The sequence below is a fragment of the Jaculus jaculus genome, chromosome 12 (genome assembly GCF_020740685.1).
Source record: "Jaculus jaculus isolate mJacJac1 chromosome 12, mJacJac1.mat.Y.cur, whole genome shotgun sequence".
NCBI classification, from domain to species: domain Eukaryota; kingdom Metazoa; phylum Chordata; class Mammalia; order Rodentia; family Dipodidae; genus Jaculus; species Jaculus jaculus.
The window spans coordinates 56,037,250-56,056,419 of NC_059113.1; the positions used below are offsets into that span (position 1 = coordinate 56,037,250).

Sequence of the window (19,170 nt, forward strand, 5' to 3'; positions counted from 1 at the left end):
GCTTCTTTCTTCCTCTCAAATAAGTAAATAAAAATATTTTTTAAGAAAAGATTCTACTTACATACAAGTCTTTTTGATTTTTTGAGATAGGGTTTCACTCTAACCCAGGTTGACCTAGAATTCACTATGTAGTCTCCAGCTGGCCTCAAACTCACAGTGATCCTCCTACCTCTGCCTCCTTAGTGCTGTGATCAAAGGCATGTGCCACCACGCCTGGCTCACTTACAATTTTTTAAAGAGTAAAATTAAACTCCATCATCCAGATGTATAACTAAAACTGTAAAGGTAAGCAGAGGTAGGAGGATCACTGAGTTTGAGGCCAGCCTGAGACTACATAATGAATTCCAGGTCAGCCTGGACTAGAGGGAGACCCTACCTCGAGAAACCAAGAAAACAAAAACTGTAAAGCTAGGCAAGGAAGTGAGTGCTTTCCATAACAGGAAGAAGGCAGGTACTGTGGTCCTTCAGCAGCTCCAGGGGAGGATTTGGATGTCTGTGTAAAGAGAACAAAATGTTATATTTCTCTACATTTCTTTATACCTAGCCTAGAGAAATACAGAAGTCGCTTCCTTGTAGAAGGCTCTGCTGATGGTAGGCAAACAAGAGGCTCTGCTGGGATGAATAGCATTTCATGGGGCCTGCATTGTTGAGCAAACTCCTTAAGGAAAGTGGGACTCTTGTTCACAGGCCTGCCTCGAACCCTCCAGGCAGTGCTTTCTGTAACTGACCAGCAGATCTGTTTACAAGTTCCTTTTTTACTTTTATGGCTATAAGTGTCGCATGTACATTGTGATTTATGGTTTAACTTCCATCCTGTTTTGTTGTTTTTTTTTTCTAACATCATGTGGTTATTTCCAATAAAAGCTGACACTCCAAACAGTTCAGGGCTGCTGTCCACCTGATATTACCTCTGGGGCACAGACCTGGTATGCCAGACCTTCTTTTTCTTTTCTGTCTTTTTTATCCAATAAATCTTTGCCTCATATTCCGTGAGTCGATGGTCTTACTTGTGCAATCCCATAGCATCTGTACATGTGTGTTCACTTTACAATAGTTTTCTAAGTGACACATTTGCATTTTATTGCTTTACTGTGTGTTTGATTCTCAATGAAAACAAACTGGGGGACCAGAGAGATGGATCAGTCGTTAGGCCCCATAACCATGAAAAGCCAAATGCACACAGTGGTGCATGCATCTGGAATTCATTTGCTAGAGGCCCTAGAGCACCCATATTTATTCATTCTCTCTCTCTCTTTCTCCTTGAAAATATATTTTTCTAGGGGCTGGAGAGATGGCTTAGCGGTTAAGCGCTTGCCTGTGAAGCCTAAGGACCCCGGTTCGAGGCTCGGTTCCCCAGGTCCCACGTTAGCCAGATGCATAAGGGGGCGCACGCGTCTGGAGTTCGTTTGCAGAGGCTGGAAGCCCTGGCACGCCCATTCTCTCTCTCTCCCTCTACTGTCTTTCTCTCTGTGTCTGTCGCTCTCAAATAAATAAATAAATAATAAAAAAAAAAGAAAATATATTTTTCTAAAAACTTGGCAGCTCCTTATTTTTCTCAACACTGTGGCAGTTACCTTCTACAGGTCTAACCTCTCCTTTGAATACCTTTAAGATGATGTCCAAAGACTGTTTCAAGCCCAGTAATTTATTAACTTATTTATGTCATTTCCTTTTATTTATTTGGACTGGGGAGATGGCTCAGCAGTTAAAGGTGCTTGCTTGTAAAGCCTGACAACCAGGGTTCAATACCCATGTAAAGCCAGATCCACAAAGTGGCACATGCATCTGGAATTTGTTTGCAGTTGCAAGAGGCCTTGGTGCCCCATTCTCTGTCTCTCTATCTGTCTCTCTCTCTTTCTTTCTATTCTCCCCTCTACCCATTTCTCTTCCCCTCAAATAAATAAATATTCATTCATTTATTTACTTATTTAATTATTATTTTGTAGTGCTGGAGATGGACCCTAGGTAGAGCCTCATGCAGGCTAAGCTAGTGTACTACTGTGGACCTACGTCCCAGCACCGATTTGTCTTGTTATATAATAATATCAGGTGGAGTTCTGCACACCTCTGTTCACTTTGTCCCTGTTCATGGAATAGTGTCATACTGCTTGAATGTCCCCTCCTTTATTGGGATGCACTGTGGTTGTTCTCAGGATTTTTTCTGTTACAGTTACAGCAGCCATTCAGATCTGTGTGGCTCTCTCTTCTCAACCTTCTGCCCCACAAGGTCTTCTCTCACTCTCAGCATGTGACACAGTTGTCTACTTGCCAAAGGAAATGGCAGTCATCAGGTGAGAGCATGCCACATGAGACAATGTCTTGTATGAATGACCTTCCCTTCCCCACAGAGGATCAGTGTATTCTCATTGCTGCTTTGGCTTGAGCTCTTTACACCCAGTCCTATGTCAAGATTCCTAAGATATTTGATCTATAAGCCCCTGTTTTTCAGAGGTGCACAAGCAGGCCAAGGCCCCTTGGTCACCAAAACCTCATTGTTAGGCTCTTTGAATTATCCCCATGGAGGCCATTTACCCATATCTACATTCTTTATGTTATACTGAGCTGCTTCTGCCATGAACTGACTTGAATATTATTTCTTGCCCACAAATTGAGGGCTGGGGAGATGGCTAAGAGGTTAAAGATGCTTGCTTGTAAAGCCTGCAGGCCTGAGTTCAATTCTCCATGAAGCCAGATGCACAATGTGGCACATGCATCTAGAGTTCATTTGCAATGGTTAGCGGGCCTGGCATGCCCATTCTCCTCCCCCTCTCTCCTTGAAAATAAATAGAAATATTTTTAAAGATTGAAAAATAAGCCATTCATGATGGTATAGGCCTTTAATCCCAGTGTCAGTCTCTGAACTCCCTCTCCCCTCTCAATTTGGCACTGAACAGGGCCTCACCATGCCCCTTCACCAGCCCACTGCCCCAACAGGCAAATAAGCCCCTTTGCCACAGGCCTCTTTGTTTTCTGTCTTGTCCCTTCTTCCTTTCTGTTCTTTTTTGGTTTCAAGGTAGGGTCTCACTCTAGTGTAGGCTGACCTGAAACTCAGTATGTAGTCCTAGGCTGGCCTTGAACTCATAGCAACCCTCCTATCTGCCTCCCAAGTGCTGAGATTACAGGTGTGAGACACCATACCTGGCTTCCTTCTACCTTTCTCTGTGTGATTAGACATCTCTGTGACCAGCTGAGACATCTGTTGCCCTGAGTTACAATGATCTTAGCTCTGTTCTCCCACACACCTCCAGCTCAGCCCCTTATTTGCTTCTGTTCTAACAGCCCCAGCTATTGCTGCCTTACTAACATTTTTAATTCATAGGCCCCTCTCCGGATATAGATCTCTCTATCCTGACAGATACAGGCCTTGATACCTTGTACAACTCCAACTCCCATGTCCACTACACCCAAGGCCTCTTGGCCCCCCTCCCCCCTTTCAAAATTGCTCCTTTGTGTGAGCAAGTGACTCTGTGTGTGTATCCAAAGATGCTGGAATGTCAGTCTGTGAGCCCTCCTCCCTTCTCAACTTGGCTCCCATACTTCCAAGGGCCTTACCATGCTTCTCACACAATGCCACCTCCTACTAACCATCCCACTGCCCTCATGGATATATAAGCTTTTGCCACAAGCTTCTTTCTCTTTTCTTCTATCCCTTCTGGCCTTGGGGTGAGTATAACCCTGTTTTTTCTCGGTCCATGTGTGCACCCTTCCCCCCCTTATGTCTCTCTTTCTCTCTCTCCCTCCCTCTCTGATTTCTCCGCTCCTCTCCCAGCCTGCAGCATGTGTGCCCATAGATGTCCTAGTTCTCTCCCTCTCTTAGCCTCAGCCACCTTTCATGGCATATTCGCTCCATCGAGCTCTCTTTGGGCTCAAACCAACAGCCTCTCTTCAACCTCCTCTTGCCCCTCCTCTGTGTGCCACCACCCACAGCTTCCTGTGCCTCAGTGTTCCAGATACTTGATCCAGATTCCCAGTGAAATCAACCAGCGGCTGATGCCAACTCCTACCACCCTCCCCCGATAGCATGGTACATCTGCACACCAGGGGGTTCCCCACAGGCATCCTCTTTCCCATCCCTCAAGGTTACAGCACTGCTCTAATTAACCTTTTCCCCCCCAAAGCTAACAAGCCACTCGTATCTTGGGGCAGATTAATAAAGTCTTTTGATTCATGACTATCTGGTCTCAGACCCTCCTTTCAAACACCTGACACTCAGTACTGAGGCTGAGGTAAGAGGACCACATGAGTTCAAGGCCAGCCTGGGCCTTGTGAATTCCTGATCAGCATGGGCTAGAGGGCAGAGTGGCAGAGTCTCTCTCCCCATCACCTGGCCATGAGGAGGGAAGACCACCACATTACCCAAGGTTCTTCCTCCCACTGGGCAGTGGCCCCTCCCCAAGGACTTACAGACTTCCCAAATGTCATATGTCATTGTCATTCTCTCTCTTGTTTTTGGTTTTTTGAGGTAGGGTCTCACTCTGGCCCAGGCTGACCTATGTAGTCTCAGGATGGCTTTGAACTCTCAGTGATCCTCCTACCTCTGCCTCCCAAGTGCTGTGATTAAAGGTGTGTGCCACCACACCCTGCTCCAGATGTCATTCTTTTACCTGCCCTCTTCCTTGAAAGTGTCATGTGTCTATATCTCTGTGTCTGTCTCTGCCTCAGCCTCTCATCTGTCCCAACACTTACCCTCCCTTCTATCCCTGTCTCTCTGTTCTCTCGTTGTCTCCCCCTCCCTCTTTCTCTTATACCTAGCTTCCTGGTTCAGATCCAGCTCCTCGCCACCTTTCTTCTCTAATCACCCCAGCTTTTCAGTAGCACACTCAAATACCTTCAAGCACCACAGCTATCCAGGTTTGCTTCCTGCCTGGCTGCATCAGCAATCAGGGTCACAGAAGCAAAGGCAGCAGTTGCCCAGCCCCATCTCTTCTCCAAAGCATGCTCCCTCTTTTCTAATATACCACCCTTTCTGCTGTTTCTGGGCGAATGGCAGGGTAACCATGGCCAACTTTATGACCTGTCCCTCCCCATCCCCTCTTAAACTGCACTGATCTGAGCCACTCACAATGATAATAAAATGTTTCTGGGCTGGAGAGATTTCTCAGTGGTTAAATGTACTTGCTTGCAAAGCCCAGTGGCCTGGGTTCAATTCCACAGTGCCCACATAAAGCCAGGTGCACAAAGTGGCACATGCATCTGGAGTTCATATGCAGTGGCAAAAAGTGTGGCCATTTTCATTCTCTCTCTCCTTGCAAATAAACATGTAAAATATTTTTTTTCAAAAAAATAAACCTGTATTCCTGGGCTGGAGGGATGGCTTAGCCATTAAGGTGTTTGCCTGCAAAGCCAAAGGACCCAGTTTCAATTCCCCAGGACCCATATTAGCCAGATGCACAAGGGGGAGCAAGCATCTGGAGTTTGCTTGCAGTGGCTGGAGGCCCTGGCGCACCCATTCTCTCTCTCTCCACTTCTTTCTCTGTCAAGTAAATAAATAAATATAAATAAAATATTTTTTAAAACTATATTCCTATACCAATAAACTGGTCCCAGTACTTCTGTTTCAAACTTCTAATAGAATGAGACCCTGCTTCAAAAATAAGTAAGTAATAGGGAGGGGGTATGATGGAAAATGGAGTTTCAAAGGGGAAGGTGGGAGGAGGGAGGGTATTACCATGGGGTATTTTTTATAATCATGGAAGTTGTTAATAAAAATTTGGAAGAAAAAAAAAGTAAGTAACCAGGTGTGGTGGTGCCCGCCTTTGATCCTAGCACTGTGAAGGCAGACATAGGAACAGCTGTGAGTTCGAGGCCAGCCTGAGACTACATAGTGAATTTCAGGTCAGCCTGGGCTACAGTGAGACCCTACCTCCAAAAACTAACTAAACAAATAAATGTTAAATAAGATATTGCTTAGTGACACAAGGATGCTCTGTGACCTTGCCATGTGTAGTGGACCACCTAAAACAGACTAATTCCTAGGGAGTTTGACTGACACAGCAGAGAGTGACATGGAGCTTTGTCAAACTGCTTCTCAACAAGTCTAGGCTAGAGTGCTTCTCGGTGGTAGAGGGACTGTTTAGCATGCGCAGAGTCCTAAATTTATCCTCAGCACTGAAAGAACAAAGAAACAAAGAAAAAACTAAAACAGCATCTGTTTTGCAGCAAAATGTTGACAGTTCACACCAGTCAGAGATATCTCAGTTTTTATAGTTTGGGGTGCAAAGAAAAAATAATTACTGAATCATATACATGCACACACACAGACATGAGCATGTGTTTATGTATGTGGATATGTGCATGTATTTTAGTTAAAAGCAGCATGTTCTGGCTCAGGCATATAAAGGATTGTTAGTTTTACATTTGTGTTTGGGCATTGGAAAACTTTCTTGAAAAGCGAGAATGGGCTGGAGAGATTGCTTAGTGGTTAAGCCGCTTGCCGGTAAAGCCAAAGGGCCTAAGTTCAATTCCCCAGTACCCACCTAAAGCCAGATGCACAAGTGGTGCATGTGTCTGGAGTTCGATTGCAATGGCTAGAGGCTGTGGCACTCCTGCTCTCTCTCGATCTCTCAAATAAATAAATAAATAAATAAAATATTTTGAAAAAAGAAAAGAAAGGGTAGAAGGTGTTGGGGAATATGTTCAAGATATAATGTATATTTGTATGATTAAAAAAAAAAACTTAAGGTAGGGTCCCACTCTGGCTCAGGCTGACCTGGAATTAACTTACTCTCAGGGTGGCCTCGAACTCACAGTGATCCTCCCACCTCTGCCTCCTGAGTGCTGGGATTAAAGACATGCGTCACCACACCCAGCTTTATTTGTAACATTTAAAGTTATATCTTTGAAATATTTTCACTCATAGACCACTTAAGCTTCCACATGGGTGAAATGGACCCCCAATGTTAAAATAACCCTATTACAAATATTTGGCAAATCAACGTTCTGTGACTTCCAGTTAAGATGGCGGCATAGGAACCATGCCAAAGCAGCCTAGGGGAGAAAAAGCCAAAAAAAAAAAAAAAAAAAAAAAGTAAAATACACACTTCTACTAAAAAGTGAGGTGTGTAAGAAATTCCCAACCGTAGCAGAGAAGTAGGAGAGATCCAGAGCATCTACAGCCCACATAAGCAGGCAGAAGTGGCTCCAGCAGTGGCAGCAGCAGGTCCACAGAGCCACAGATGCCAGGCTCAGCTTGAGCCGCATGAAAAGCCAGATGAGGGGATTTCCCACTCACACCTGAGCTCCTCACAAACTCACAAAATGTGAAGGGAGGATCACAGCGAACAACGAAGGAGTAGATCACAAGGGAGAGGATCACATGGACCAGCAGGAGTACTGGAGTCACCATTCAGAGTCTCCCCTCCCCACCACCAGCACAAGCACCAGCAAGTACCAGAGACCTGGGGAAGGGAGATCACCACACCCAGCACTGGCAACCAGAGCAGCGATCCAACAACCCAGCCAGCCTGCTTGAACCCACAGTGCACCAAAGAGGGACTCAAGCAGGACAGCAGCATAACTGAGACCAAAATTATCCCAAAAGGTATACACCAGGTCAGTGCCCTCCTTCCCCAAATAAGCCTGGTATATAGGCTTGAATCAGAAGTGCTAATTGCACCTTCCATATCAGGATAAATTGTATGTTAAATCTGATGGATGGTCAGATTTGCCATTCTTAAATAAGCTATATTTTGGGCTTGTTATTTGTTGCTTCCTGATTTATAGTGGCTTTGTTTCCTCTTCTGTTGTTCATTAGGGAAGGGTCTCACTTTGTCATAAGCTGACTTGGAACCCTCAACAGACCAGAAATCTTAACCTCCTAGTTGACAGGATTAAGGGTGTGGGGCAACACACATCCTAAGGGATTGACACTTCGTTAGAGGATCGGGTTGTCATAATACCTACTTTTGCATAAAAACTCTGTGCTGCTTTTCATTGAATGTGTACATTGTTTAGTTAAATTTTAGAATCTGCCTGTATTTTGTTCCACTCAGACTACTTGAATAATCTCATAGCAGGCAAACCCAACATCTAGGGTCACTCTTGTAGATACTCTGAGAGTCTTAAGAGGCATTCCTAGCACCTTACGCTCCTACCCTGAAGTTATATAACAGATGGATTGATACATCTAATAATACTGCAGCTAACTAGAAAATCCAAGCATTAAATTAATCCAAGATACAAAAATGTGTACATTATAACACAAGAAACACCAAAAATCAAGACAATATAAATCCACCAAAAGGTATTAATGCATCAGAAATGAACGCCAGTGAGAAGGATATAGAGGAAATGCCTAATAAAGATTTCAAAAGAATGATTATAAACATGCTGAAAGAAGTAAAAAAGGAATTCAAAGGAATGAAAGGAAATCAAAGGAATCAAAGAAGACACAGGAAACCAATTTAATGAAACAAAAAGGTCAATACAAGACATAAATAAGGAAATAGAAATAATAAAGACCTATAACAAGTATGGAGATCCAAGCAGTTATCAAAAATCTCTCAATTAAAGAAGTCCAGGCCCAGATGGATTCACTGGTGAATTTTACCAGACCTTCAAGGAAGAACTAACACCATTGCTTCTTAAACTTTTCCATAACATAGAAAAAAAAGAAAAGGAATCCTACCAAACTCCTTCTATGAAGCCAGCATCACCATGATACCAAATCCAGGCAAAGATAGAAAAAAAAAAAAAAAAGAAAATTACAGACCAATCTCTCTCATTTACATAGATGGAAAAATTCTCAACAAAATACTGGCAAACAGAATGCAACAATATATGAGAAAGATCGTTCATCCCGACCAAGTAGGCTTTATCCCAGAGATGCAGGGATGGTTCAACATACACAAAATGATAAATATAATACATTATATAATGGACTGAAAGACAAAAATCACATGATCATCTCACTAGATTCTGAGAAAGAATTTGACAAAATCCAACATTCCTGCATGATAAAAGCCCTACAGTGACTGGGAATAGAAGGAACATATCTCAATATAATAAAGGCTATTTATGACATGCCTACAGCCAACATATTACTAAATGAGGAAAAACTGCAAGCTTTTCCACTAAAATCAGGAACAAGACAAGGGTTTCCACTGTCCCCATTTTTTATTAATATAATACTGGAAGTCTTAGCCATAGCAATAAGGCAAGAAAAACACATAAAAGGTACACAAGTTGGAAAGGAAGAGGTCAGGTTATCATTATTTTCAGATGACATGATTCTACACATAAAGGACCCTAAAGACTCTACCAGCAAACTGTTAGAGCTGGTAAACACCTACACCCACATAGCAGGATACAAAATAAACACACAGAAATCAGCAGCCTTCCTATATGCTAACAACAAACACACAGAGGATAAAATCAGAGAATCATTCCCATTCACAATTGCATCAAAAATAAATAAATAAATAAATAAAGTATCTTGGCATAAACCTAACCAAGGAAGTGAAGGATCTCTACAATGAAAACTTTAAAACACTCAAGTGAGAAATTGCAGAAGACACTAGGAAATGGAAAAATATTCCTTGTTCTTGGATCAGAAGAATCAAGATTGTGAAAATGGCAATCTTACCAAAATCAATCTATACATTTAATGCAATCCCCATCAAAATTCCAATGGCATTCTTCATGGAAATAGAAAAAACAATCCAAAAAATCATTTGGAAGCACAAAAAAAAAAAAAACCTTCAAATATCTAAAATAATACTGAGCAACAAAAATAAGGCTGGTGGTATCACCATACCTGATTTTAACCTATACTACAGAGCCATCATAACAAAAACAGCATGGCACTGGCACAAAAGCAGACATTTAGATCAATGGAACAGAATAGAGGACCCAGATGTAAGTCCAGGTAGCTATAACCACCTGATCTTCAAAAAAAAAAAAAAAATGCCAAAAATACTCATTGGAGAAAAGACAGCCTTTTCAGCAAATGGTGCCGGGAAAACTGGGTATGTATCTGTAGAAGGATGAATATAGATTCTTCTCTCTCTCTCCATGCACAAAAATTAAGTCCAAATGGGTTAAAGACCTTAACATCAGACCTGAAACTCTGAAACTGCTAGAGGAAAAAGTAGGGGAAACCCTTCAACATATAAGTCTTAGTAAAGACTTTCTGAATATAACCCCAATTGCTCAGGCAATAAAACCATAGATTAAATGCTGGGACCTCGTGAAATTACAAAGATTTTGTACTGCAAAGGACCCTGTGAATAAAGCAAAGAGGCAACCAACAGAATGGGGGAAAGATCTTTGCCAGCTATACATCTGACAGAGGATTAATATCTAGGATATACAAAAAACTAAAAAAAAATTAATAATAACTAATCAAACAACCCAGTTAAAAAATGGTCTATGGAACTAACTAGAGAGTTCTCAAAAGAAGAAATACAGATGGCATATAAACATCTAAAAAAATGTTCTACATACGTAGTCATCAGGGAAATGCAGATTAAAACTGCATTGAGATTGCATCTCACTCCTGTCAGATTGGCTACCATCATGAAAACAAATGACCATAAATGCTGGCGGGGATGCAGAAAAGAGGAACCCTTCTACACTGTTGGTGGGAATACAATCTGGTCTAGCCACTGTGGAAATCAGTGTGGAGGTTCCTAAGATACCTAAAAATAGAGCTACCATATGACCCAGCTATAGCACTCCCTGGCATATATCCTAAGAACTCATTAACTCAGAGATAGTTGCTCAACCATGTTTATTGCTGCTCAATTCACAATAGCTGGGAAATGAAACCAGCCTACATGTCCCTTAGCTGATGAGTGGATAATGAAGATATGGCACATTTATACAATGGAGTTCTACTCAGCAGTAAAGAAAAATGAAATTATGAAATTTGCAGGAAAATGGGTGGATCTGGAAAGGATTATATTAAGTGAGGTAATCCAGGCCCAGTAAGCCGAATGTTGTGTGTTCTCTCTCATATGTGGATCCTAGCTACAGATGATTGGACTTCTGTGTGAGTAGGAAGAAAACTCAGTAGCAAAGGCCAGAAAACTAGAAAAGAGATATAAGGAGAAGAGAAAGGAAGGAAGGGGGTACTTAATAGGATGGTATTGTATATATGTAAGTAGAATAGCTTAATGGGGGTGAAAAGGGGAAGAGATTGAGTAAAGGAAAGGTAGAGGGAGGGCTAATAAAAATCTAAGATGATATAAATAAGTCATATGGAAACCTACTTTTTTGGACAATGGAATGCTCAGGAGCCATAGAATGTTACTAGAAAATTTTCAGAGCCAGGGATGGAATACCTTCCAATGAGTTGTTGGCCAAGGTGGTCCCTGATGCCCCCAAAACATTACAGGCCATTGCCGAAGCCCTTGTTTTTCCACCAGGAATAGATGGTAAGACCCTATTGCTGAAGACTCCACATACTTGGGCTGCAAGGCCACTGAGAAATCCTGCTGGAACTGAGCGAAACCTCCTTCATGTAGACCAGCTGACAGAAAGCTGGAAAAAGCAATTCTGCATGCAGTTCAATGGGAGAGAGATACTCAACAGTGGACACTGCAAGCCTTATATTTTGCCAGCCAGGCCAAATGAGCCAACATGTGCAATAGTGACACATCTGTCATGGTGGAAACCACCTGCCCTCTAATTGGACTGGGGGCCTCCTCCATGGGAGAAAATACATTTCTGATACTGAAAACCTACAACAGGGGTAGTCATGAGCTCTAGGGGTGAAATGTCTGCTGCTGGCTTGCTAAATGTATATACCATGCTCATCAAACTGCCCAATAAGCACTTCTCTTAATACTCATACCCATATATTAATGCTACTCTCACTTTTGTTTTTTTAATTGTTTATTTTTATTTATTTATTTATTTGAGAGCAACAGACAGAAAGAGGCAGATAGAGAGAGAGAATGGGCACACCAGGGTCTCCAGCCACTGCAAATAAACTCCAGATGCATGCACCCCCTTGTGCATCTGGCTAACATGGGTCCTGGGGAACCAAGCCTCAAACCAGGGTCCTTAGGCTTCACAAGCAAGTGCTTAACACTAAGCCATCTTTCCAGCCCTACTCTCACTTTGGGTAGAGAACATTCTCTTTTCAGATGGCAGTGACCTTGGGATGACTCAAAAGGCACCATGGTGCTGGGAAAAAGTGACAAAGGAGTGCTCAGCACTGCAATATCTGTATCACACCTTCCAAGGCTCAGGGTCTAATGCAGAAGAGGTGATGGAAAGAATGTAAGAGCCAAAGGAAGGGAGGACTCCAGACACAAAATGGCCTTGATATCCATGGCCTCACAGTGCCTGATACCACCTGCATAAGACCATCATAACAGGAGGAAAAGATCAAGACATCAAAAGTAAAAGAGAGATTGAGATGGGGAGAGGGTATGATGGAGAGTGGAGTTTCAAAGGGGTAAGTGGGGGGGATGGAGGGTATCACCATGGGGTATTTTTTATAATCATGGAAGTTGTTAGTAAAAAAAATTTGAAAAAAAAAATGTAAGAGCCAAAGGAAGGGTCGGACTCCTTACAATGTGCTCCACCAGACAAAAAATGGCCTGGATATACATGACCTCACAGTGTCTGACACTACCTACACAAGACCATCGTAATAGAAGGAAAAGATCATGACATCAAAATAGAAGAGAGACTGATTGAGAGGGGGAGGGGATATGATGGAGAGTGGAATTTCAAAGGGGAAAGTGGGGGAGATGAAGGGCATTAACATGGGATATTGTTTGCAATCATGGAAATTGTTAATAATAAAAATAATAAATAATCTTTTTAAAAAAATTGTCTTTGAGCCCAGCCTCTAAATATCCTGTGTATACCTTGGACATATGTATTAGCTGGGAACTGGTGAGGATGTTTCCCCAGCCTCCATCCTCAACTTCATTGTTGGGATCCTTAGTGGCTATCTGACACAGGCCTAAAAGTGGGAGGGAAAGGGTCTCCCCACGCTATAGCATCCTGCCCCTCTCACTTACCTGGCCAACGATGTAGATAGGAAGGAAGATCCAGGCCAACATCAGCACAGAAAACAAGCCCTGCCCAGAAAACACAGTCAGAGCTGGTTCGGGGCTCAAGCCAAGGTGCTTGCTCCCTTCCAGCCCACCCCCAGACAGCCCAGCCTGAGCTATTTCAATGACAGCCAACCACTTAATAAATGCAAATCTCCCCGCCCAGGGAGAACCACCCTGGGAGGGAGACCTCTGCTACAAAGAAGAATGCATCTCAGGTGTATTCTAGGGGTACAAAAAATGTCACACACACTGAGCCATTTACTTTTAGGATAGCTGGTTGTTGCCTAGCATGTAAGGAATGCCCACCAGTTGCACATTGACCACTGTTTTTTGCTCCCACAAGTTAGCACTTTCACCCCTTATCCTCCCCCCTATTCACTGGAGTTAGGGACTTATGGGCCACCACCAGGCAAATATGGGGAGTCATAACTAAGTTTTGCTGCCAGAGGTACCCTTGAAGCCTACTGGTTGTGCTTATAAAAACTGCAGATCTGAAGCCAGGCGTGGTGGTGTATGCCTTTAATCCCAGAACCTGAGAGGCAGAGGTAGGAGGATTGCTGTGAGTTTGAGGCCACCCTGAAGATACAGAGTGAATTCCAGGTCAGCCTGAGCTAGAGTGAGATCCTACCTCAAACAAACAAACAAACAAACAAACAAAAACCCTGCAGATCTGTTTTTAAGGTGCAGAGTCTTCTCACACCTTTCACAGGGTCTATGAACAGGTAAAGGTGAGGTTCCTACATCCTGACAACATACTCACATTGAGCTCATAGGCAGCAACAGAAATGCCCACTGCAGCTCCTGAGCCTGCCAGGCCAATGAAGTGTCCACTTCCAACGTTGCTAGCAAACAAGGAGGCTCCCACCTGTGGGAACATGGATGGGTGAGGTTTTGGAGCTGAAGTCTGGGTAACTGCCCCTGCCCTGTTTTGTCCATGCTTCAAAGGGACCAATAAATCTGGGTAAGTAAAGAAGGCAGGGCCATCCCTACCCTATCTGCCATCTTTGTACATTGCCCAGCTTGAACATCTGTATGCAGCATCCCTGATGCATAGCAGGGGGAATGTTTCGTGATGCAAACCAATTCTGCTTGTAATTCACCAAACCAAGCAGCCCTCCTTGTGGAATGCTGTACTGACTGGCCAAGGCTGTGCTCAGTGGCTACCATTCCTGGTCGTAGTCAACTGAATAAGATGGGCGTGGGCACCTCATTTAAGCTGGGGGTCTGGAAGTGGGATCCAGTCTCAGCTGATACCTTGTACTAGGTCTGTGTAAAGCAGGAATGTATGGGTAACAGGAGGTAGCTGGCACAGAGGTGTGTTTCACTATGAGCTCATCATTGCCAGGCTGCTAAGAAATGGGAGGGTGAATAGGACATGTAGGCAGGTCAAATGAGAGGAAGAGAGGAGGGGAAGAACAAAATCGAGGAGGAAGAGAGGGAGGAAGAGGAGAGAGAAATGAAGAGAGCTGCTATACCTCTGTGTTTCCAGTCTCTGGTACTCACAAAATCTGCTCCATTATCTGCATGTCTATCCTACTGTTATCATACCTTCTTGTTCACCACAGTTTTATAATAAAGTTTTCTGTGTTTTTGTTTGTTTGTTGAGGTAGGGTATTGCTCTAGCCCAGGCTGACCTGGAATTCACTATGTCATCTCATGGCGATCCTCCTACCTCTTCCTTCCAAGTGCTGGGATTAAAAGCATGCACCACCACACCCAGCATTATAGTAAGTTTATTCATTGATTGATTAACTGATTAATTGAGGCCAGCCCAACAGACTGGCCTGATTTTATGCACAAGAGGGAGAGAAGTGGCATGCCAGGGCCTGTAACAACTGCAATTGAACTCCAGACATGAGAATCACCTGTGTGCACGTGCAACCTTGTGCATGCATCATTTTGCATGTCTGGCTCACATAGGATCTGGGTTTCACAGTAAAGAAGCTTAACCACTAAGCCATCTCTCTAGCCCAGTAGTAAGTTTTAAAAATGGGAATCCTGAGTCTTCCAACCTTGTTCTTTTTTTATAAGCTTTTTATTGATATTTTCATGCATGGCATAATTACTTGGATCATAATCCCCTCCCAACTAGTCCCTCGCTGATTTTGAAGTCTTTTTTTTTTTTTTTTTTTTTGCCTTCTTTCATCCATGACATCCCCTGGTACCCTGTAGTTCCTGAATGCGGCATCTGTGTGCAGCTGTCAGAGCTTGGGGGACCTATTACTCACTTTGGGAATGTTGCAATAGACCCAAAGCTCCTTGAGGTCAAGACACACCCTCGAAGGTGCCCAAGGTTTGGTATAGTGCCTGACTGAGTCTTCAGAGAAGGTTCTTCTGAGTTAGGTATACACCATGCAGATCACATTGTTGTCACTGTGGTCTGGCTGTGACATGTTCCCCACAGGCTCATTTGAATATTTGGTCCCCAGCTGGTGACACTGTTGAAGAAGATTGTGGAAACTTTAGGAGGTGGAGCCTTGCTAGCAGAGGCTTACATACATGAGCATGCTTGGTCTGTGTGCATGGTGTGTATGTCTGTGTGTATCTGTGTGTTGGACAATGCCTTTAGATCCATTTGAAATGGAAAAATGAACTGACTTATATTCATTATCTGTGTTTTCAGCATTAATTCCACCTGGTCCTAAAAATAGCCTCCAGTGTTCCTTCACACTCTAACACGCAGCACACACCCCTCACAGGGTTGCGCATAACAGCCAGGTTTGAGCTCAGGCATCACAACAAACTATCCTAAAATGACAACTGATGCTGGAATAAGCAGGGAATGCAATCAGAGATGAAACTCCTGGTTTGTCTCATGAGTCTCCTAATCTAAGTATATGGACGGGGATGGTGCTCTTCTCCTGCTGGGCTGGACCTGGAGATGAGAGGCCAGCAGCAGTGTCTGCCATTGTGGCCATTGAAGTTGAGCATGTTTGGAATTAAGATCTTCTAGAAGGCAAGAAGAAACAAATGATAGAGTAAATGATGGATGGACAGACAGACAGATGCAGACAATGAAAATAGTTGGAGAAATGGGTTCATTAGGTCACAGGATTATCACTGGAGCCTCTATAACAAACACAGCTCTAGATTCTTCCCTGAGGTGAGCTGGTAAATGCTTTGCAAAATATTCTTTATTTGCATGTGATTTGTATATGAGGAGAAACCAGGGCCTCTTGCCACTGAAAATGAACACCAGACACTTGTGCCACTTTTTGCATTTGGCTTTACTTGGAAGGCTAGGGAATTGAACCTGAATAATCAGGCTTTGAAAGCACCTTTAACTGCTGAGTCATCTCCCCAGCCCCAATAAATGTATTTTTGTTTAAATAATTCAAATGGGAGCTAAGCTTTCTCTAGTTTTCCTGTGACTTCTAGAAAATATGGAACTAGAGTCCTGAGATAGAATATCAGCACTTGAGAAATTGCTTTACAAAAAAAAAAAACACTCATTGGAGAAAAGACAGCCTCTTAAGCAAATGGTGCTGCAAAAACTGGATTATGTATCTGTAGAAGGATGAAAATAGATCCTTATCTCTCTCCACGCACAAGAATTAAGTCCAAATGGATCAAAGACCTTAATATTAGACCTGAAACTCTGAAACTGCTAGAGGAAAGAGTAGGGGAAACCCTTCAATATATTGGTCTTGGCAAGGACTTTCTGAATATAACCCCAATTGCTCAGGCAATAAAACCACAGGTTAACCACTGGGGCCTCATGAAATTACAAAGATTTTGTACAGCAAAGAACATGGTGAATAGAGCAAACAGACAACCTACAGAATGAGAGAAAATCTTTGCCAGCTATACATATGTTAGAGGATTAATATCTAGGATATACAAAGAATATAAAAAATTAAATAATAAGAAATTAAGCAACCCATTTAAAAATAGGCTATGCAACAAAATAGAGTTCTCAAAAGAAGAAACACAGATGGCATATAAACATCTAAAAAAAATGTTCTACATCCCTAGTCATCAGGGAAATGCAGATTAAAACTACATTGAGATTCCATCTCACTACTGTCAGATTGGCTACCATCATGAAAGCAAATGACCATAGATGCTGGTGAGGATACGGAAAAAGAGGAACCCTTCTACACTTGTTGGTGGGAATGTGATCTGGTCCAGCCATTGTGGAAAACAGTGAAGAGGTTCTTGAGACAGCTAAAAATAGATCTACCATATGACGCAGCTCTAGCACTCCTAGGCATATATCCTAAGGACTCATCTCACTACCTTAGAGATACTTGTTCAACCGTGTTTATTGTTGCTCTATTCATAATAGCTGGGAAATGGAACCAGCCTAGATGTCCTTCAACTGATGAGTGGATAATGAAGATGTGGCACATTTATACAATGGAGTTCTACTCAGCAGTAAAGAAAAATGATGTTAAGGTAAAAAGGAGACATAAAGGGTAGAGAAAGGAAGGGAGGAGGATACTTAATAGGTTGATATTGTATATATGTAATTACAATGATTGTAATGGGGAGGTAATATGATGGAGAATGGAATTTCAAATGGGAAAGTGTGGGGGTGGGGAGGGAGGGAATTACCATGGGATATATTTTATAATCATGGAAAATGTTAATAAAAATTTAAAAAGAAAAAAGAAAAATGATGTTATGAAATTTACAGGAAAATGGATGGATCTGGAAAGGATTAACTAAGCCAAACATTGAATGTTCTCTCTCATATGTGGATCCTAGCTATAAATGACTGGACTTCTGTGTGAGTAGAAATAAAACTCAGTAGCATAGGCAAGTAAGCTAGAAAGGAGATATAAAGGGACTAGAAAGGGAGGGAGGGGTGCCCCCAAAACATTATAGGCATTACTGAGGCCCTTGGTTTCCCACCAGGAATAGAAGGTAAGACCCTATTACTGAAGAGTCCACATACTTGAGCTGAAAGGTCACTGAGAAACCCTGCTGGAGCTGAGCTGATAACCTCCTCCATATAGACCAGCTGACAGAAAGCTGGGAAAAGCCATGCTGCATGCAGTTCAATGGGAGAGAAGAGAAATCACCAGTGAAGATACCCAATAATGGGCACTGCAAGCCTTATATTTGGCCAGCCAGTCCAAATAAGCCAACAGGTACAATAGTGGCACATCTGTTATGGAGGAAAACAACTGCCCTCTAATTTGACTGGAGGCCCACTCCATGGCAGGGAATATATCCCTGATATTGAAAACCTAGAACAGGGGTAGTCATGAGCCCTAGAGGTGTAATGTCTGCTGCTGGCTGGCTAAATGTATATACTATTCTCACCAAACTGACCAGTGAGCACTTCTCTTAATGTCCATACCCAAATATTAATGCTACTCTCACTTTTGGTTAGAGAACCTTCTCTTTTCAGATGACAGTGACCTTGGGATGACTCAGAAGGCACCATGTTGCTGAGAAGAAATGACAGAGGAGTGCCCTGCACTGAAATATCTCAATCACAACTTCCATGGCTCAGGGTTCATTGCAGAAGAGGTGGTAGAAAGAATGTAAGAACCAAAGGAAGGGTAGGACTCCTTACAACGTGATCCTCCAGACACAAAGTGGCCTGGTTATCCATATCTCACAATGCCTGATACTACCTACACAAGACCATCTTAATAGGAAGAAAAGGTCATGACATCAAAATAAAAGAGAGACTGATTGACAGAGGGAGGGGATATGATGGAGAGTGGAGTTTTAAAGGGAAAGTGGGCGCAGGGAGTGAATTACTATGGGGTATTGTTTACAATTATGGAAGTTGTCAATAAAATGAAATAAAATAAAAAGAAAAAAAAACATTTTTTGGCAGTGATGGGGCTGCAACTTAGATCTTCATGCATGATAGGCAATTGAGCTACATCACCAGCCCTGACTTATATCAAACCAGAGTCCACTTACTGGCCACCACACCATGTCCCCTCCAGCCAGGAAGTAGCCTTTCACTGTGTCCCTTTTAGTCTTCATGGTGGACTGTAAGGAAGAAGACAGGTGCATGAGGGGAAAATGTCAGCAATAGAGGTGTCCACAGGTGGTATGGTTGCCAGGTGGGGTGGAGTGGAGCAGATGTGGACATCAAATATACTCTGCACACAGGAGTCTTCTGAAAACTTTAATGTGCATGTCTTTAGAGGGGGCATGAACCTCTGCATGTCTCACTTTCCCACTTTTG

General features: G+C 42.8%; 1 protein-coding gene across 3 annotated transcripts in view; it reads right to left on the reverse strand.

Moving 5' to 3' along the window:
* Slc5a11 (solute carrier family 5 member 11) overlaps positions 1–19,170 on the reverse strand; it is an 87,810-nt gene that overhangs the window by 44,815 nt on the left and 23,825 nt on the right. For 2 of the 3 annotated variants that reach the window (XM_045131134.1, XM_004670169.2), the window contains exons 3-5: positions 18,900–18,971; positions 13,774–13,878; positions 12,978–13,037 (exon numbers count right to left, since the gene is read on the reverse strand). In XM_045131134.1, the coding sequence (XP_044987069.1) occupies positions 12,978–13,037; positions 13,774–13,878; positions 18,900–18,971 (237 nt within the window). The remainder of the gene's footprint in view (positions 1–12,977; positions 13,038–13,773; positions 13,879–18,899; positions 18,972–19,170) is intronic. The other variant, XM_045131135.1, reaches the window with a different exon arrangement.